Source organism: Talpa occidentalis, unplaced genomic scaffold (assembly GCF_014898055.3).
Source record: "Talpa occidentalis isolate TD23 unplaced genomic scaffold, MPIMG_talOcc4v2.1 talOcc4.16, whole genome shotgun sequence".
NCBI classification, from domain to species: domain Eukaryota; kingdom Metazoa; phylum Chordata; class Mammalia; order Eulipotyphla; family Talpidae; genus Talpa; species Talpa occidentalis.
Window position 1 is genome coordinate 20,230,060 of NW_023601653.1, and position 21,538 is coordinate 20,251,597.

General features: G+C 36.0%; 1 protein-coding gene and 1 long non-coding RNA gene across 3 annotated transcripts in view; one reads left to right on the forward strand and one right to left on the reverse strand.

Annotated features, from left to right (window-relative positions):
• The window catches only part of LOC119247442 (uncharacterized), a 54,940-nt gene extending 44,507 nt beyond the window's left edge, over nucleotides 1-10,433 (reverse strand). The window contains exon 1 of the long non-coding RNA XR_005125751.1: nucleotides 10,286-10,433. This is a non-coding gene — a long non-coding RNA (uncharacterized LOC119247442). The remainder of the gene's footprint in view (nucleotides 1-10,285) is intronic.
• On the forward strand, nucleotides 9,291-16,777 carry KERA (keratocan). Of its 2 annotated transcripts, XM_037513888.2 has the most exons (4): nucleotides 9,291-9,378; nucleotides 9,550-9,600; nucleotides 10,865-11,758; nucleotides 15,730-16,777. In XM_037513888.2, exons 3-4 carry the CDS (start codon nucleotides 10,873-10,875, stop codon nucleotides 15,900-15,902), a joined length of 1,059 nt encoding a protein of 352 aa, XP_037369785.1. In that variant the 5' UTR covers nucleotides 9,291-9,378; nucleotides 9,550-9,600; nucleotides 10,865-10,872; the 3' UTR covers nucleotides 15,903-16,777. The 2 variants fall into 2 exon arrangements, with proteins under 2 accessions (XP_037369785.1, XP_037369787.1); XM_037513890.2 differs by lacking the exon at nucleotides 9,550-9,600.
• The last annotated feature ends 4,761 nt before the right edge of the window (nucleotides 16,778-21,538 follow it).

Sequence of the window (21,538 nt, forward strand, 5' to 3'; positions counted from 1 at the left end):
AGATGTGACGTTCTCCGTGCAATTATTTGATTTGTAAAATCAAAAACTTTGCAGAACTGCATATCAGAGACTTAGATGAGCCGTTATGACATATGATGCTATTCACTGTATTTTTAAACCTTAGTTAAGTCATGAATCTATAGTTCTAAGAAGGAAACTGCAGAAAACTTGTCTTAACTAATAGCTTGTGATGATGCTATTACAAGTGTGTGCTATTTTTCTTAAACATAATCTTTCACTAAAAAACAAACAAACAAACAAAAAAAACTAGATCATTACCAAAGTGACCGTGCCTTGAGGAAGAACACATGGTTCTGAAACAATACGAATTTCTGGGGGTGCAGAGATCTTTTGCAGTCCACTAGTGAGGGTTTTCTGATGTTAATGTGACAATATCCTCCCCACATATATCTCCTAGATTCTTGATTGTCTATATTGATAGTTGGAACAGATGGCCTTCAAAGTGATAAATATCTCATACCAGCTCTGTACCCCAAAAAAGAAAGCCAAAATCAAAAACCCTCCAACCCTATAAAAATGTTAAAAACCTCTTCAATAACAGAATCAGAAATATTGGTGTCACCTTCAATCACTTAAAAGTACAGTGTTAATGATTCACAACAGATTCCCTTTTGTGTTTGGCAGTGAAAGGCTAGTTTAAGATGATAAAAATGGATTTTCCAAAGTTTAATTAGATGGCAACTCCTGTTACAAATTCTGTTCCGTATGTGATCCAAATCATTATCGTTCTTTGTACCTTGTATGAAGTAATTGATCTGAGTAATGTCTTTTTCCTGTATCCCAATAAACAAAGTTACTAGGAGCAGTCTGCTTTCTTTCAACAGACAGAAAAAGCATATAATTTTGCCGTACTGTTTCTGGATTGTGTTAACTCCTTGACTTTGTACCTCATTTAGTCAGCAGAAATACCATCTCATAAGACATCATGTGATTTGATCCACAGGGAAAACTTTATTAGCTAAATACATTGGTTAGACAATTGAATGAGAAGAACACTGTGGACAAATATCATAAAAGATGATAGGATGGTCAAATTATAGATTTATTATAGAAGTTTAAGGGTCTAAGGAAAATTGAGATATCTCTCCAAAGTGGTGAAAAATTGCTAAAATATTTTCAGTAGGATTAAGGACATATGGCCAGTCTCTTTGAAATTTGAATGCCACATATAATTTGATGTGAGATCAGTGCTGAAAAGTTGTAAGTTTTGGGTCTGTCCCATGGCAAGAGAAAGCTTCCCAGATAGTGGTATCCACAGTGATCCTATATTTTTCACCCATCAGGCTAAATGATATTTAAAGAGTACAATGCAGATCAGCATGCTAGATGCACCATGTGGCAAACCATAATAAGAGAATCAAAGCAAGAGTACACTGTAGTAAACAAATAATTATTCTTTTGAGAAATTAGACCCTAGGGGAAGCTAAACAACAGCGTGATGTTAGCTGCCCATAAAGCATTATTTGATCTACCTATTCTAGTCTAAATTGCCAGCAGTGCTCATTTGGCAAGTACATAATATGATGAGAATGGGACCAAATAGTTCTGTTCTTGTCTCTCCATTCAGTCACACTTGTGACCTCATGGGGTCTTTCCTATAACCAGCTGATTGAGAAGGATATAAACATAATCAGACTATAGTTGGCATTTCATCTAATGTGAACTTCTGGAACAATACAGTTCCAATTTGGAATGGGCTGGAAGGGCAGTTTGAAAAGAGGTTAAGGAAAACAAGAATACATGTAAAATTCAACAAACTTTCCTTAAGACTATGTGTGATTTTTAGTGAATTTCCTGAATATGACTGGAGACAATATGAGTTGAGTAACATTTGTTCTATTCTATTCTGTTCTGTTCTTTTCTGTTCAGTTCTGACAAACAGTCATTTAGTAAGAGAACACTTCTGAAACATTTTACAGATGAACTTTGAAATAATGGGCTTTCAAGTTGCTGAATGTTTGTTATCTTAGTATCCTCTGATGGGAAGTGGTGCTAATGTTATTTTGGTAGACATGGAGAGGACTTGAGAATCTGGAAAAAAATGCCTCTGGAGGAAAGTGGTTCTAGGTAGTTGATAACTGAGCTCACCCAGGAATGAGAGATATTTTTAGTTTTACATTTTTTATTAGCTAATGAAAATCTTCTTGTAGAGTTCAGACCAATGGGTACAAGAGCCATAAACTCAAATTTGAATCAAATCATAGATAACATTGAAATAAAAGGATTTATTACTAGCTTCAGATCAATTCTTTGAGTTTTTTAAAAATCAGTAATGACTTTTTTCTTTTTTTTTTTTAATTGAGGTAACATTCATTTATATTCTATATGATTCAGAGGTAAAGGAACAAGCCTTTTCAGATGTGTGTGACCACACCACACCCACCACCAAGACACCCATAATCCTCCACAGTTGTTCACTGGGCTTCCCTCTCCCCTTTTCTCTCTCCTCTCCTCTCCTTCTTCTCTTGTAAACTCAATTCTAGGGTCCCTGTTTTACCTTTTGTTTTGTTCCTCTGTATTCCACATATGAATGCAATTATTCAATTTATCTCCCCCCCCACTGCCACTTTATTTCACTTAATGTTATCTCCTCTAGTTATATCCATATAGTCGTAAATGGCAAGAGTTTATCTTTTAGTATAGCTGAGTAGAATTCTTTTGTGCATATATTTTTTGTAAATTATTTTTATTTATGTATATATGTATATACATATATTTGTGTGTATATGTATACACATTTATAATTTTTTTTTAAATTTTTTACATCATTGTTCATTTTTAAACAATATTTGCTTTTCCCCTACCTGCTCAGGTGTAGTCCCCAAAGAGTTTCCTTCACCAATGCACCCGTGCACCAATGCCTCAGTCCCCTGTGCTCCTCTCTCCTCCCTTTGAGACCTCTCCCTCCTCCTCCCCTGCAGTGTGTCTCTGATTTATAATTGTCCATTTTTGCTTTGTTGTGTTTTGTACTGTTACTATTTTTTCACACTGATGTCTGTTGTGTATATATATTGCACCTTCCTAATCCACTCATTTGTCCTAGGATACTAAGGTCATTTCCGTAACTTGGCTATTGTCAATAGCACTGCAGTGAACACAGGTGTGCATATATCCTTTGAATTAGTGGCGTTTTTGCATTCTTCAGTCACATACCCAGGAGAGGAATTGCTGGATCATATGATAGGTCTATTTTAGAATCAGCATAGAATTAGGATGCTTCAGACATAAAGTTAAACTATAAACAGGGGTTTTTGCCACTTACCATAACAGAAATAATGCATGTTAGCAATATTAATTTAAAATATAGTAAGAATAGTACACTAGGAAGAGTAGGTGCTTACTTTTTGGTCAATTTGTACCCAATACACAAAACTTATATATGGCATATAAGTGTATATGCATATATTTACATATATTTATGTATATACATATATTTACATAAATTTATATATAAACATATATATACACATTAGAGAGAGAGAAATTAATACCTGGTCATTTTAGAGTGCAAGTGCATTTATCAATTTTCAGATTTTTGATAAGATTATTAGCATTTTTCTATTAAATGTCAAAGTTCAGCAAAGCATCATGAGGAAATACAATATCAAATACAACTATAGGTCAGATCAAACCAGGAAAAAAATCAAAGGAAATAAAATTATCACCAAAGTGAAAAACTCAATACTACCAAAATTTGTAGTTTTAAATATTAGTTTGAATGAGATAAAAGAAGATAATAGTTACATGAAAAAAGAATACTTTAAGGGAAAGGAAAGAGTAACTAGGAGAAATTTCCCCAAAATAAATATGTATGCTCTGAAAATTTTAAAAGTTACAGGATAAAATCAAGGACATTGAACAATTTGAGAAGTAGAAAAGAAGACAAAGAGAATTAGACCATCTAATCAGGAGGTACATTGACTGAGTTACAAAAAGAGGAAAAAGTAAACCTTGAGTGGCATCATTATGGACATGAACTCCCCAGTTGAAAGGACTCCTTGCAGTAACCATGGGTGAGCACAATCACCCTTTCAAAGCATATTTTAGGGCGTCCCCAGTGGCGCAGGGGTTGAGCCCTGGGTTGCGAAGCCGCCCGCAGCCTCTGCAGCACCAGTTTGATCCCCGGCCTCCGGTCAAGAGTCCCACATGGCGCGCGGACCTCTCCTGCTGCGCTGCTCCCCTCAGCAGTGTACTTTGTCCATCTGCCTGTTCTGCTCCCTGCTCTGGCTCTGGTGAATTCTCTCACCCTCCTGCACTTCTGACTGTACCCAGTGCATGTATAAATGAATAAATAAATCTAAAAAAAAAGTTTTTAAAAAAAAATAGAAATGATTTTAAAAAAAAACAGCATATTGTAAAATTTCAGAAACTGAAGATCAAGAGAAACCCCTCAGATGTTTTCAAGAGAAAGAAAACTGAAAAATCAGAATTTCATCAATCTTTTCTGTTTCAACTTGAGAAACAACAGGTTTTTTTTTTTTAAAGTATCTTCACAATTTGGAAGGACTATTACTTCAACTTAGAAAACTATTCAGTTAAAATAGTACTTAAGTAGGTAATTTAAATAAACACATTTATAAACATGTGACTTCTCATCAAAACTGGACAAGTCACCAGTGCATAGAAGTGATCAGAGGTTTGCTCCATCAACACTGCAGTTAACCAGAAAGAACAAAACACTCAAGATACAAGAAGTAATGAGGGATCTAACCCAGGAGAAGGGTAAAGAAGGTCTAGTCCCACAGGCCCAGAAAGCAACAGTTGTAATCTCCATAAATATCCTTTAAAAGAGTGTTTAAGCACAATGTGATTTTTGTGTTGTTTGTAATATATACTCTCCATAAGCTTAGTTAATGTTTCAAGAAATCATACATTAAAAACTCATTTCATGAATTTTTCAAATCTCTTGCAAATAAATGTCAGTTATGTAAGATATATTTGAGCTGCACTTACTCTCATCAAACATAACACCTCTGCATAGATTGTAAGGGGGGGATTTCTATCACCCTTATTAATTGTGACAATTGAAATGTGCCATGAAGTGCATATAATTATATGCACCAAATGTGCTTTCATTGTAATAGCAGGCAAACTAGATTGCAGCAAGAGGATGCAGAATTCCTGGGAAAGTACCTCCCAGGAGAAAACAAAGTGAACCTAATATCTAAATGCTTTAAAAATATTAACTTTATTTTAATCCTAACTCTGTGTGTGGGTATTATTACTGTCATCATTATCTTTAATATACAGATGAGGAGACTAAGGCAAAGATAATTATCTGTTCAAGGTCTCCCCTCTAGTAAATGGCTGAGGTTTCTTCACATCTTAGGAAGTATCTGTTATTTCTAGTCACTGTTTATTGTTTACATAAACAATATTTGCATTACATAACAGTGTAGTCATAAATATTTAACTAAAAGATGTGATATGCATAAATTAGAAGTTATTGAAGGGATAAGTTGTCGGTTGAATGAGGAGTGAGACTAAACAAGGGTGTTAAATCCTTACCTAATAAGAAAATAGCAGATGCTTTAAGCTGATGATAAACAAAAGTATATAAGCAAGAATATTAAATACTGAAAGAAATCATAATACAATTGAAAAACAACGTCCTCTTGGGGATAAGACATGCACTGAAAAGGGTAGGATTGGAAATTTTCCTTATCAGAAGTTTTACGGTAGTTTTGTCTTCTTAAATGTATCTCACTATAATTTAAATGTGTTTTGATGCTTTTAAATTATACAGGCATATATATATATTGCCAATTATGTATATTATGGACTTCTTTTATGTATTTAAATTATTTGGCAGAGTTTAATCAAACAAGATTGAAATTGCTCTAGTCAGATAAAATTATCTTAGCCAGGTCCAATCCACTGTACATAAACATAGTTTCTGACAGCTTACCCAAGTAGTGGGATCATTACTAAAATACATGTTAGACCAACAAATGTAGATGCTTCTATAGTTTCATATCTTTTATATGCTCATGGATTGCCTTCATCTTTAAAATGTTAGTGATTTTCAGGAATGGAAGCTTATAAGTCTAAGACAGTTTAGCAAAATATCCTCGTTTTTATATGAAGAAGCAGAAGCACAAATAGGAAACATTACAAAATGTTAAAAGAAGGAAAACAAAGTTAAAACAACATAAACAACACGATACTTTAACCCCATCTCAAGTTTTACAAAGTGTGCTTTCAGGTAGAACAGAATGCCCACTACCACATTCTTTACTGAAAGAATTTCTGGGTCTCACTTTCCTCATATGTCAAAGGAAAGAGTTTGAAAAGATTAATTAAAAGTTCTCCTTAGCTTTTCTCATTATAAAATTTTCCCATAGATAACCTCCATTTCGACTTTCAGAAAGTTCTTGAACTTCGTAGTAGTTAGGGCAGGTGTGTTGTGAGTAGATGTAGGTTCTCGATGGTTAAATAGACTGTGCAAGGCCAACCAGCTAATAAGTTACAGAAGGAAAATTTGAACACATATTTTTTTACTTCTAAGATTCTCCACTCTTACCATTTCCATAATTATGCTGATAAAAAATTCTATGGCTATCAAAGTGATAGCCTATATGTTTATTCACTCATTGATTCATTTATTAAATAGCTACTATTGTCCAAAGTCCCACAGATTTGTAAAATATAAATGTATGATTAGACAGACAATATCTAAGTCACATCATTTATACCTATGGCTAGATTTTTCCCTCTTAAGTAAAGTCAGATGAGAATGACCAGCATCTTTCATTAATTCTTATAACAGCCAGCAAGATTCAGACATCTTCATCATCTTTTTGATTTATGGAAATTCCATTTAAGAAGTTTCAATTAGCCATTTAAGTACTCTTCCTCCAAGAATGAGCATTCAGGGAAGGGTAGATAAATTAGTATTAGAAATAGAAAGATCCAGATAGAGATTATATTAACAGTGGGAAACATCCTATGTATCAGTCTGGAAACAATGATCTCAAACCTGGCACGCATTATAGATGGTCATTTTTATTTATGTCAACTAAAGTCTTTCAAATGTGACTGTTATCATATGTTCATACAATGATAAGCAAGAATTAAGAATGATTTCCAGATTTCTGATTGATTCGGGAGACCAAATAAGATGAGAGCATCACTCAAAGGTATAAAATGGCAAGAGTAATTAGAAGTAAAAGGGTATAGGGAATTTTATTTGGGATATACACCTTCAAAAGATGTGACGGAGCTTACTAGAAAGCAGGGATATATATGTAATGGAGTACAGGTCTTCTAGAGGCTGGGCTGGTATAGTTAACACACTGAAATTGCATAGGGCATGTATATAGAGCAAGAAGTGCATGGGGCACAGAATAACATCGCTAAACACTACAAACACTTTTCAAAAAAATTATAGAGGGGTCTCCTTGGTGGCACAAGGGGTTAAGCACAGCACTGTAAAGCTATCTGCAGACTGCAGACAGAGTTTGACCCCCGGCCTGGCAGGGAGCTACCCACATGATGCAGCAGATCTCTCTTGCTTTGCCCACTGCTTCCCTCAGTGGTATATTTCAGTCAGTCTGCCTGTTCTGTTCCCCACTCTGTCTCTGGTGAATCCTCTCACCCCCTGCACCTCTGGCTTGTACCCCAGTTCTTATATGCATAAATAAATAAATATTTTAAAAAATGATAGTGGAAACAGCTTCAGGATATAAATAGATGTCACTAAAGGTGAACTAGGAGCAAATGTTGCTAGAGACACATCTAATAAATTGGAAGGTCAACATTACCAAAGGTCACACGTGAAGTAATCTAACTCTAAAAGACGTCAATAGATTCATAAATATGAAGATCTCTGTTGATTTTTATCAGAGATACTTTAGGGAAGTGCAGAGATTAGAAGTCATATATTGGTGGGTGGGTCATGAATGGAATGGGAACAGGAAATAAAGACTGGAGGATGTCAGTGTGCTCTTCTATATTCCTACAATGAACATGTAGAGTTTAGAAATGAGAGTTTGGCTCAAACAGGAAATTTAGACAAGGGAGTAGCTGAAGTGGGGTGTACAGATTTGAAGATCATCTGTTGTTGATATCCTGAGGATTTAGAAAAAAAAGGAAAAGGAAAAAAACGTAGTAGAGATAGATAATTGTTGTATGGCAGTAACTTTTTTTTATCCCCTTCAAATGTGAGTGTGCCTTCAAAGTGACTAGGCGATCATGTTTGAATCATATCTAATCTATGAAAGTCCATAAACTTAAATGTATTTCCCAGTTGAGTGTATAAGTCTAATACTTAAGAAAAACTAACATTTCCATAATCATTATGATGAAGTCAGGTCAGTGAGGTAGTCCACTACTGCTTTAGAGATGGCAGAACTGAGCTCTGATTGACCTGCCTTAGGATAGGAAGGAGGTAATGCTCACAAAAGATTCTTGAAGTACAGTGCTTTCTTTTCTTCATTGTCTTCTGTCCTTGATAATAATTTTGTGAACAATGCTGAATAAGTCATACAAATGAATCTTTCTGATCCCAGAATAGAGAAATTTTGAAAAACTAAGTGTTTATAATTAATAGTTGAAAAAATAAAATTTTTACTTTTATGTCTTTCCTCAAAAAGCATAACTTTTCCCCTCAAATATGAGAACTAGAAGGGACACATAATCTTGGCTTTGTGTTTTAAAGGAGTGAAAGTAGCCATGCAGCAGTAGGAAAGTCTTTAAAGGACTAAATGTAAAACATATGTTCTAATGAGAAAATAGTATTTTAATAATTACTTGGATTAAAGATCCCAGTACAAAAATGTATTTCCATAAAATAAAGCATAATCCCATGTTTCATGCCAGCATCAGCTATAGCTTACCAGCTTTCATTTAAAGTTTTTCAAATATATTTTTTCCTTCATCAAGCATACTATAGTTAAATATAATTCCAGCATCCATTTTATATGAAGAATAACAAATTTCCATACAAACAAGAGACACTGACCTTTACCTCTTGGCATCTAAGTTTTTTAAAAAGAGCATCTAGGGAAAATGCTTTAAAATCTCTTGGTGTTATAGGTGAAATCAAAACTGCCTTCAGTAATCTGCTAGTAGATGAAGCTTACATATCAGTAAAATGCAGCATCTTTAGAGATGTGAATTCAGAGAAAATTGTGCTGAATTTTTGCTATTGGTTCTTGGGATTCAAATTAGAATTTTCTGTGCTGGACTGCCTGGTACCAAGGTACAGTGGTTACTGGAGGGGTTAAAGTTGGAGTCTCTGATGCATATAGAGTAGGAAGGATTCATAAAAGCCTGGCAGTGGAACTTGGGTCAAACCATTACCATGAACGAGCAGTGACCAATAGCAAAGGAAGAAGAAGATCCAAGAGGACTGAGGTAAGCAAGCAGGCTCCTGAATCCCTGTCAAAGTGGAAGCCATAGATCAAAAGTGTTCCTGGTCAGAGTAGGATTTATTTTTTCTTATGAGACACTCGAAAGGATAAAAGAAAAGCAAGTTATTTTAGTTAAAGGTTTTTTTTTTTTTTTTTTCCCTTAACTGATTTTTAGCAAACGACAGACCCAGATACAGAACTCAACGGTGTATTCCTGGACAGTAAGGTAAACTATTTTGCATTTTTATAAACTCTTAAAGAATTCATTGTTCTGATTCATCAGAGGCAGGATGACAGCCTCAATAACTAAAGGAAATTCCTATTCTGAACAAAGGACTGTTTTAATGTGTCTCTATTGGAAGATGACCAGAGCAGAATTCTGAAGTTGTAAGAACGTTGACAGTTGCAGAAACAGCTCTGCATTTGTGAGTGATCTGAATGCAGTGGCAAAATTGAAAGATCAGCATTTCATAAATGAAGTGATATTTTGCTTTTCCTAAGGAATCAGTTAAATTTATTCTGTCATTATTATTAACTGGTTGAATGAAATCTGCTGTTATATGTATAGATTAGTTTTTCCTATTAGAAGAGTTCATTGTATTCATAACATTGTTGCTATCTACTAGAGATGGTTTATGTCTTCTAGAAGTATCATAAATTAGTAAGTGTTAGCCTAGTTTTGTTGTTAGCCTAGTTTTGTTTGCCTTCTTACAGAAAATATGGACTCTACCTGTATTCAAAACATGTTTTGCTTTGTTTTGTTGTTTATCAACCATAGTAAAGCCATAGCTGAATACATGACTTAACTCATTGTGAAATATACAGAGTTCATAATTCAAACTTCTTGGCTGAACAACTTTATTCTGTACTTCTACTAGAATTCTTTCCCTGCACCCCAAAATAAGACTTACCTAAGAAGTTGAGCAGAAGAGCAAGAGATTAATCAAACACTTTTCTTCAGATCTGGAAAACCTTCCTTTACCACAGCTGCTAAAACGTTCTTTGATCTCTCGATTTCTTTGGTTTAGGGGCCAAAGAGCCTGGGAAATCTCATCCAGATGTTCCTCTCATCTAGGAGGAAAAGTAAAAGCATATGCTTACTTCTTAGCAGCAACACAGACTCTCAATTTGAGTTATTAAAAGATCACTTTTGGCTACTCATATTCAGCTATGGGTTTTGGTTAACTTCCTTGCATTAAACAGCTGGAAATGGAAAAAGCACTTAGAGTTCCTAAAATTCACTTTCCATTTCTGTTTTCATTGTAATTCAATTTGAAACTAGAGAGCTACAAGTTGGTGAGTCATTTTCAGTGTGCAAAATGTGCTTTGCATATAGCCCCTACTAAATAAAATTTTGTTCACTGATATCTATGTATGAAATGTTGACGTGTTTATCTATTCCCCAAAGTGTTGTTAACTGATCATTTTGGTGTATGGTTATCTGGAGGTCACTATTTTCAAACATCTCACAGTTTTATCCCTTATCCTAGGTACTATAATGGCAACCACAATCTGTTTCATCCTGTGGGTGTTATTTATAACAGATAGTGTATGGACTCGAAGTGTGAGACAGGTCTATGAGGTAAACGATCCAGAGGATTTCAATGAAAATGACTTTGATTGTCCTAGGGAATGTTTCTGTCCCCCGAGTTTCCCTACTGCTTTATACTGTGAAAATCGAGGTCTCAAAGAAATCCCTGCTATTCCTTCAAGGATCTGGTATCTTTATCTTGAAAACAACCTGATAGAGACCATTCCTGAGAAGCCATTTGAGAATGCCACCCAACTCAGATGGATAAATCTAAACAAGAATAAAATAACTAACTATGGAATTGAGAAAGGAGCTCTGAGTCAACTGAAAAAGCTACTTTTCTTATTTCTGGAAGATAATGAGCTAGAGGAGGTACCTTCTCCTTTGCCAAGAAGTTTAGAACAATTGCAATTAGCTAGAAACAAGGTGTCCCGAATTCCTCAAGGAACTTTCAGCAATCTGGAGAACCTGACCCTTCTTGACCTGCAGCACAATAAACTATTGGACAATGCCTTTCAGAGAGACACCTTTAAGGGTCTCAAGAACCTCATGCAGCTAAATATGGCCAAGAATGCCCTGAGGAATATGCCACCAAGATTACCAGCTAATACAATGCAACTGTTTCTAGACAACAATTCCATTGAAGAAATACCAGAAAATTATTTCAATGTGATTCCCAAAGTGGCTTTCCTGAGACTAAATCACAACAAATTATCAGATGCAGGTCTCCCTTCAAGAGGTTTTGATGTATCATCGATTCTAGATCTTCAGCTGTCTCACAATCAACTCACAAAGGTTCCCCGAATCAGCACCCGCCTGCAGCACCTCCACCTCGATCATAACAGAATTAAAAGTAAGTGACTATGAGGGTGTGTCTTTGATGATATACTCATGATCATTACCTTGATTCTATGTTCTCTTTAAGATTAGTACTTGAGTTATTTTCCCCCAACTAACAGGATTAGTTTTTTTGCAGTGTATCTTCAAATTTTTCTATTTTCAGGCAGTCTCAATGAACTCAAAATTCCAAACCTTCAAATTGCAGATTGAAAAAATGGAAAATAACAGAAGGCCATTGTCTACTGGAGAAATTATAGGTCTCTATCTTCTGTTACTTTGAAGAGACACTAGTATCTCTGTCTCTCTGGGTAGATTTATTTAAGAAAGTGTTTCAGGCATAGTCAACCTCATAAATAGTAATAGAATTGTCATTAAGGTGGTTTCAGAGGGGCACCTAGGTCCTAGAAACTGAGGCACAGCTGCTACAGGTGCCACCTTAGTTAGAGGCTCTGATATTAGATCATGGATTTCTCCAGCTTTGGAGCACATTGTATTCAGGGGGCAGGGGGATTGCTAACCCGGGGACCATGTGATGAGGACACATCCTGTTAAGACTTTGCTCAGGGGAACAAATGCCGCTGGAATGTGGTAATTCCTCAGAAATAACAGTAATTATCAAGGTTGCCTGTTTCTTTTCTGCAAATAGCTTTTGAGAGGGAGAGAGAGATGAGAAATCATCAAGGGAAGTAAGGTTACAGAGAGGAGAGACTAGAGCCCTGGAAAGACAAACTTGGCATCTCCATAGTGGGCAGTGGCCTGGTCTGCTCACATGAGGCAGTGGTACACATCTGGCAAGGATTCAAAATAGGAAGATAGGGCTTCCCTGGTGGTGCAAGGTGTTAAGCACAGCACTGTGAAGCTATCCACAGCCTCTGCAGCATGAGTTTGATCCCCGGCCCGGGAGCTACCCACATGGATCAGACCTCTCGACTCACCCGCTGCTCCCCTCAGCAGTGTATTTCAGCCAGTCTGCCTGTTCTGTTCCCCATTCTGTCTCTGGTGAATCCTTTCACCCCCCCCCCCCACACACACACCTCTGGCCTATATCCCAGTTCTTGTATGTATAAATAAGACTTAAAAAACCTAATAAAAAAACAAAAAACAAAATAGAAGATAATTTTGAGGAGACTTCTCCCCAACAACCTTGTAAAATACATTTCTAAAGTGAGGACAAGTCAGATGGTTTATAGGAAAATACCACAAAATAGTCAGAAGCTTGTGCTGCCTGGTTATTGTACACTAAAATTCCCTTTAAGCAAATAATCACATAAACATCCCATTTATAGGGATAGACTATTTTTCCACTGGATACGACTCAGTTATTCAAGATTTTTTTTTTCCTAACAGCACACTTGAGTACAAAATCCAGGAACTAACAAGCCAGTTGCTGCCACTGCAGTTCTTTTTCCATGGTGATGGGACACATTGTTGAATCCTGTAGTCAAAAGCAAAAGATGTAACAGAGAAAAAAGTTGGAAATTGTTGAGTCTGTTTCTTAGAACCAAATAGAACAACAGTCAATATTGATCTAAATATGTGTATTGTTTTCCTAATGACAGTTCTGTTTCTACAGGTGCCTTCCTTATTTGACAACAACAAATGTCTTCCCCATAGACATTTAATGTGTGAAGTTCATTCAAAGTGACTTTACACAAAGCCCTATTTGTGGATTAGGGTTTCCTTTGAGAATTTGAGAATGAGGATGCTTTGGAGGGGAGGTAGAAAAATTCAGCAGGCAATGGAGCAGATCCTCTGGGCTATTATATAATCACATACAGTTACACAAAGACTAGATCCTTCTTCCTCTAATCACGTTTCAGAGAGTTTTTCAGTGTTTTTCTCATGTATTTGTATTTTTTAATTGTTCTCAGACCTTTCTGTATATCAAAATCCTCTGGGAACTTCTGTAATGTGGGCTTGTGGATGCCACCCTTAGTTTCTGACTCAGTTGCTCCAGAGGGGCACGGGACCCACACATTTAGTTACTAGGTGGTATTGGTGCTGCTGGAGAACCAGAACTAATCCTTGCAAGAACCGTCTGTGTATGATTAGTAATTTCTGAAGAAAAAGAAACTGAGGCTCAAACAGGTAAAGCCATTTGCTCAAGGCTTGAGGGCAAATAGACTAGCCAGGACCTGAGCCCAGCCAGGGCTTCCCAGTTTAGGGTTTTTATTTTTTTTTCCTTTCTCTCACTCATCTATCTCAGCACATTTTTCTTCATTGCTCAGAATCAATACTTAAGAAAAATACCAGTTCATAGAGGTAAAAATAATTTTAACAGCAGCAACATCAACAAAGAGAAATCAATACATTTTCCTCTTAATAGAGATATCAAGCACAGTCATTTCTATATTGCAAGAAAACAAACGCAAAAGAAAAATTTGCCTGGCTAGCATTATTGGCAAACATTATATCATACTGTGTTATAACTGTTAAAGTGCTCAGTTCTTCTGGCCACATGATCTACTCCAGTTGTTAAAGAGTGGTTTCCAAGAAACATAGCTTTTATATGAAGAGTTCTCAGAATTTACAGGACAGTTAACTTTTCTTACTCAAAATTATGAAAATACGTATTTATCTGCTTGAACACCTTAAAGACTAAAGAGATCCATTCTCTCTAGTAGGGAAGAGACCTGGTGTGGTAAGAAAAGGGTTAGAATGATACTCAGCCCTGCCACTTTCCTGTGCACCCAGCCTACCTGTCTGACCAACATTATCACAGTGTCCAAGTAGGGAGGACACTATTACCTGACAAAGGCTTTGTGATGTCAGGGGTGATGGTGTTTGTGGGAAAGAAAAAAAGGATCAATGAATATAAATCTGCTATACAAATGTCATTACTTTTAGCAAATTGAATCCACAAAATGACATCAGATCAGACTGGCAAAATACCCTTGCTGTAAGCATGAAACGTTCAATAGATTATGACTCTCCATGTACCAACATAATACAAAGGAGGGTCATAACCCATGTTGGCAGGGCTTATCTCCTGAAAGAAGATCTCTTGCACAAATATAGTTTAAAATGAGATTTAAAGGCAGTATATATACATTTTGAGGGTAAGATCAGCTATTTCACACATTTTGCTAAATTTGGCTTGTTTAGCAGTCTTCTCTCCTGAATACTCCTCAATCTCAGCATAGGCACTGATCCAAAGGCTCTGATCCAAGGCAGGTGCACGATTTCTCACATCTTAACCATCCGAAAAGGCTGATGGGATATTTCCTGGCTTACATTCTTTGTAATTCAATCCTTGGCAAATGTTTCCTTTCCAATTAAACACTTTTAAATGTGGAAATTTAAGGTTGTTTTCTACAAGTATCACACATTTAAAGTTATATTAGTTGTACTTTTTCAAAATCTTGTTATCATATACTGTTAATTTGAAATGTTGCCTTTTTAAGATATTTCTTGAGTTTACATTCATATAGATTGTATTTCAGAAGCGTAGGATCCCCCTCTCAGTTGTAGTCATCATAGCCCACCCACCATAATTTTCAAACATTTGCTTTAATAATAGACTGATTTTGTACCCATCCATCCATCTATCCATCCATCCACCCAGACACCTACTCATTCATTATCAGTCATGAAATATCTCTAGCTATGGCCCTAAATACTACCTGTCTCATCCTAAGTAATCCATGCATGCCTTATCTTTCCTGCAAGCTAGAAGAAAAGTGATATAACTTATACCCCTTTATTTTCATAACAGCATTAAACAATATGTCCTTTCTAGTGCTCTAAGTATGATTGAATATGGAGTGAGATGACTAGACATAAATTGCTGATTTTTTTTCAGGGTAACTTTTATAAAATAGATTTGCACAACCTCCAAGGTGGGCAAAAATAGTTTTATTTCTTCTAGTTTCACAGTCCAGGAGACTAACCCTCTCATAGAACCATTTCTTATGTTTTTTGGTCTTCCCACCCTTAGACTCTTGTGTTCCAATTCATTCATTCATGCTCCTTTTGCCTCCACAGGTGTGAATGTCTCAGTAATATGCCCTACCCCTGGCACACTGGCTGCAGAACAAGATTCCTTCCACTATGGACCTCATCTTAGCTATCTCCGTCTGGATGGAAATGAGATCAAGCCACCAATCCCAATGGATTTAATGACTTGTTTTAGGTTCCTTCAGGCTGTCATTATTTAAAAATAACTTCAGCAATCACAAATAGGTTTATTGAATGAATATTTCTAACAAGAAATTTGAATATTATTCATAGATTTAAGGAAAAAAATCACATTTCCAGCTGTTCTTGGCTCTCGTTTTCATTAGTTCAGCTTATTTTTCCCCATTCAAAGATGCTTTGCTGATGATATATAGCAAAGTCTGCTTTTCTTTAATAAAACAGACACAGAGTTAAGATTTTCAACTCAAAGATATTTTTTTTCTCTTTCACAGTTTAGTAATGCCAAATAATGCAGTTGCATTGTTGTATAGCAGAAAGAACATATTTGCTCATGTTCAGAATTGCTTATGCAGATAATATATTTACAGGATAACTACTAATGTAGCATGAGCTAAGAAGATCTGAAGAAAATAGAAAAATGAGATTGTTCTTAATCATACCTCTTAAGAGAATGAATTGCAGATGGTTAAATGATTTTTGTAGGTGCAAATTTGGTGTGTTGCTTGAGTATGACATATATCAAATACTACATAGTAAGAGATTTCTAGTCATTTAATACCAAATAACAATGCAATAGCCATTTATAGTCCACTACTATTTTTATAGCTGTTGTTTCAGACATAGAGCAATATTCTCTATCAATTAAACAAGACCCAAATTTTACATTTATTATAATACATTCCTGACACCATCTTAGTGTTTTAACACTTGAAGTCCACTTACATTGCAAATTGTTCAGTTTTTATATTTGCCAGAATTTGGGGACATTTTTCAATAAAAGGAGTGAATGATTTCTAACAAAACAGAAGCACAATATTTATTTCAGGGGAATTGCTCATAAGTTTTATTAATAATATATTTTAATAAAAAACGTTATGGTAACAAGGATCTCCATTTGTATAGCATGAATATATGCAAATGTTTTCCCTACCTTGTTTTTCCTTTTCAGCCAGTAAACATAAAAGATTATATTTTCATCACTTGAAAAAACACATCTGTATTTTGAGTTAAAAAAATACAATTTAATTAACAAAATTTTCTTTAGACTTCTGATTTTGTAAGACATCTGGATAATATCCCTCAGATAATAATACATGCCTTTTAAAAATATTTTCCAATGATATTCTGAAAAAATATAAAATTTGATATATTTGATATACATATTTCCTCGGAAAAATAGGCTTAAATGCCTTTTGTGACACACTAGATAAAACTCCAATATTCAAGTCCAAGTTCAAGGCTTCTGAGAAACTTAATATGATGAGAATTCCCAACAAGAGCATATAATGTACATAATTGCCTACTTAAAATTAACACCAAAATTTATTTGGGGGTGGGAGAGAAGTGATAAATAACATATATTTGAGCATAGTTCTAAAAAAAATGTTGGCCAGAAGCAAGAAATCAAATTAATTGGTTGTATTGAAAAAAAGTAACTTCTTACAAAAACTTCAAAATCTCATAAAGAAATTCATGAAAATAATGTCATAAAAATTGTCATAAAACACAGGTAATCAGATATCTAAATGCTGAAGGAAAATAATATATTGGGAGAAACATAATAAATATTTTAAAACTTGCCATTTGAACAGGGTGACAACATATTCTAGGAAGCTGAAAAATGAAGGGTACATAAGGGTGATATTTAATAAGAGCACTATTTTTATTCTAGCTAAAGGAGAATGTTCAAATAGTTGTTCAGAGTCTTCCAGCAATGGAGACAGCTTAACTTTAGGTAGAATTACCCACTGGAGCTCTTTAAACAGAGCGATAGATGATTCAAGAGAAAGGATACATAAAGCATTCCTGATCTGAAAGCTAAATTATGAATGTTGCTTGCAGACCTTCTCGACTCTAAGAATTCCCTCCAGTTCATTTTAGCACCCTGGGGTAAAGGGCCAGGGCAAAATGGTAAAAATTTTGAACACTAAAAATATTTTTACCTTGGTCAAGGGCCTGTCGTTGCTGAATAGCAACCTGGATTCAAATTCAGGTAGCCTGCCTTCAGAGTTTCTGCTTTCAACCACTACATGATAATAATTCTCATGATAAATATACCATTATAGTGGAAAAATGACAAGAGTATTTTAAGGCCTCCCTGGTGGCACAGGGGTTAAAGTCTCAGCACAATGAAGCTATTGCCAGCCACTGCATCATGAGTTTGATCCACCCCCTCCAGGGAGCTAACCCACATGGTGTAGCAGACCTCTCCTGTCTCACCTGCTGCTCCTCTCAGCAGCATATTTCAGTAAATCTGCCTGTTCTGCTCCTCACTCTGTCTCTGGAGAATCCTCTCACCACCTTCCCCCCGCACCTCTGGCCTAGACCCCCGTTCTTATATGCATAAAAATAAAATATTTTTTGGGCCTCCCTAGTGGCGCTGTGGTTGAGCTCTGAGCTGTGAAGCTGCCTGCAGCCTCCGCAGCGCCGGTTCCATCCCTGGCTGCCGGCGAGGGTCCTGCATGGTGCGACAGACCTCTCCTGCTGTGCCCACTGCTCCCCTCAGCAGTGAACTTCGGTTCTTAGGCTTGTTCTGCTCCCTGCTCTGTCTCTGGTGAATTCTCTCACCCTCCTGCACTTCTGACTGTACCCAGTGCTTGTATAAAAAAAATAAAATAAAATAAAATCTTTTTTTAAAAGAGTAGTCTAGATAATACATATATACCTGTAGCAATTGGCTATTAACATACCCAGGTTAAAAAAGTTACTGTGCCCTTTAGAATGATCATGTCTATAATATGTGAAGCATGACTGGTATAAAAGACAATATACAATTTAGCAAACATTGATAAATGTTTACCAAAACCTGTAGAAAAATTTTGTTCTTTATTCACATGAGAGAGAGCTCAGGAATTTCTTGCTCAGAATATTTCTGCACCAGGAAAAGAAGGAAAATAATAAGCACATTGTAGAATTTAAAAATGTTAAAGCAAATATACAAGATAATTTGCAAGATCACAGCACTATTATTTTGAAGTTTGAATTTATTGTTCTATCTTTGAAAAATACCACTTACTTTGTGACATTCAACTGAGTAAACAAAATTCACGTGTGAAAAGAGACTTATTGCCTGAGTTCTTAAAGGTTTATGAAGACAAGCTAAAAGTGTCCTGGAAAAAGATCAGAACACTAAAATGACTAGCAGGAATGACTTTTGCAAAACCCATCTGAAAAACTATCCATAACGTATGTTATGGTGCCAGGGTTTGTTTCCAACAGGACAAGAGCTGTGCCATGTATTCCACTCACTGGTCTCCTGCTTGCATTAAGAGTGACATTACAAAGCTGTTGGTTAGTAAGAATAAAGGCTGAGAATGCTATCCAGAAATTGGCATATTGCCTTCAGGGAAATGGATAGAAGATGAAGTGAACATTTTCTAGACAAGATTAGTTACCTTTACAAATTTAGATCACATGCACTGTTATTATATAGGTTGGAGGAATAAGACAGAAAGTGATTTGGATGACTTGGTAGTTCTGATGTATTGAAATCAAAGGATGACGAGATACAGTGGTAAAAGCACTGAGGATAGAGATGCAGATATGAGTTTGAATCGTATATCTGCTAAGGGAAGCTTAGCACATCACTCATTGCATTTTGATCAATGGTTCTTTATAGCAGGCAGAGAAAATGCACACTTATTTCTCTGAGAACAAGAAATAGTGTCTTTAAGATGCTTAGAATATAACAGGTGTTCATTAAATAAGATTATCATCTTTGGTATCATTGATTTTATTATTTGAGGTTCTTAAGCAAAGACACATTAAAGAATTTTTTAGACAATAATGTATTTGGAAGAAACAGGTAATGAAGTAAAAATAGCAAAATGTTAATGATAGACTTTAGGGGACTTGGCATAAAGATACTCACTATAAAATTCTTTCAAACTTAAAATAATTTTATAAATTAAAAAATGATTTCATAATAAAATTTTAGAAAAATATCTAGAGACATATATAAAAGGGTTAACATTAATACTTTTTCACTCATAGTATCCTAGTAGTTTGTAGAGACTGCAAACACAAACCACAACACTGAACCCATCTAAATCATTGCTGTGATGAGAGATCCTGTGTTCGCTGTGCCATTTTCCTCTCTTCCTGGACACACTGAAAATTAAACTTGACCATGTCCTTGAAAGAAAGCAGAGAAGCCTCACACAAGCTCATGCTGCTGTGGAGTAAATAGAGGTGACAGGAATCATTTCCATGCTAAAGGGTCTCATTGCCGAGATGCAACCCTCTTTGCTATTCCACTGTCGTGAGGAGGGTAAGAGTCTGCATGCTGCAATTCCAGGTGACTGAGGATCTTCCACTTGTCAGTGCAGGTCTCTGGGGAACTAGATGGGGACAGAACTGCCCTTCCAACTGGTATAGAGGGAGATAGCATTGAATGAAAATTACATTTTCAGTAGTTAGCCAATGAAATGTGTGGCATTTGCTATCATGGCATAGCAGCCTTCATATTAGTTTATCATGAGTATACAAATACTACGTTTTCCTGGTTTGCAATAAGAGACTGACTCCTTTTCTGTACCCATCCCTTAGCAAATATGGAACTGTAACTTTGTACTGATTCATAGGGTAACACATACCCATCTTATTTCCATTTTAATTCCAAAAGGATATTGAAATATACCATCCGCATTTGGCTGCCTCCTCCATTCTCTTTGCTGTCATGGATTCAGTCCTTTAGAAATTTTGCACAGAAATTCCCATTTCAATGGGGTCTTGGAAGGAATGTGATAACTTAGCATCTCCTCTGTGCATCATTAAACCACTAAAGATTAGTGTCATAGAGTTGTCTGAAATCTTCTATTAGAGTATGTGTGTGAGTCCTGGAATAAGGTGAAATCAGAAGCCAGAACAAGAAGTGTGCAAAGTGTCCAGAAGTGTGTATGAAAGATAAGGGAGAATGGAGTTGAGTATCTAACAGGAACTACAGCAAGGATGGCTCTTGCATATGGTCCCGTGGGGCACCTGACTGAGCGACTTTTGACTGCATGTAGGTTTGCAAGGGTAAAGGTAGGAGCTCATTTCACTTTCAGAGGTCAGTGTCCTGCTGGACATGTCCTGATGCATGCTTTCATAACATCCCATTGTTTCATTTGGTCTAACAAGCAACTTTGCTCCAATGTCCCACTGAAGATAATCTACCAACATCTCTAAATGTCCTCTCCAAATATTCTCCCTCCCTATTGTTAGTAGGCATCCTTTTCCATTCACGAATTTTGTTCCTTAGGTAAATATTAAAATTGCCATGTAGTTTCCATTTTCTTTCAAATTTACAGAACTCCAGACATCTTAGATGTGATTATCACTCTTTTTAAATTCACTATTCAATGTGTTTATCTCTTTTTAAAACATTCAATTTATATGTTTCTCTGATCAGTAGTTGTGTTTGATTGCTAGGGCTGCCACGACAAAATTCCACAGACTGGGTAGCTTAGACAACAAAAATTTGCTTTCTTGCAGTTCTGGAGGCTAGAAGCCCAAGAGCAAGTTGTTGGCAGGTTGGTTTCTCCAGAGGCTTCTGTCTTTGGCCTGTAGACAGGAGACACCTCTTGGTGTCCTCACATGGTCCTACTCTGTGTCACACAACCCTGGCGTCTCTCTCATGGTTTGAATTTCCTCTTCTTATAAGGAGACCAGACAG

Coding starts and splice junctions, on each gene's coding strand:
- KERA (XM_037513888.2), top strand. CDS start 10,873: ATGGCAACCACAATCTGTTTCATCCTGTGGGTGTTATTTATAACAGAT. Junction 11,759..15,729: donor CGATCATAACAGAATTAAAA/GTAAGTGACTAT, acceptor TTGCCTCCACAG/GTGTGAATGTCTCAGTAATA.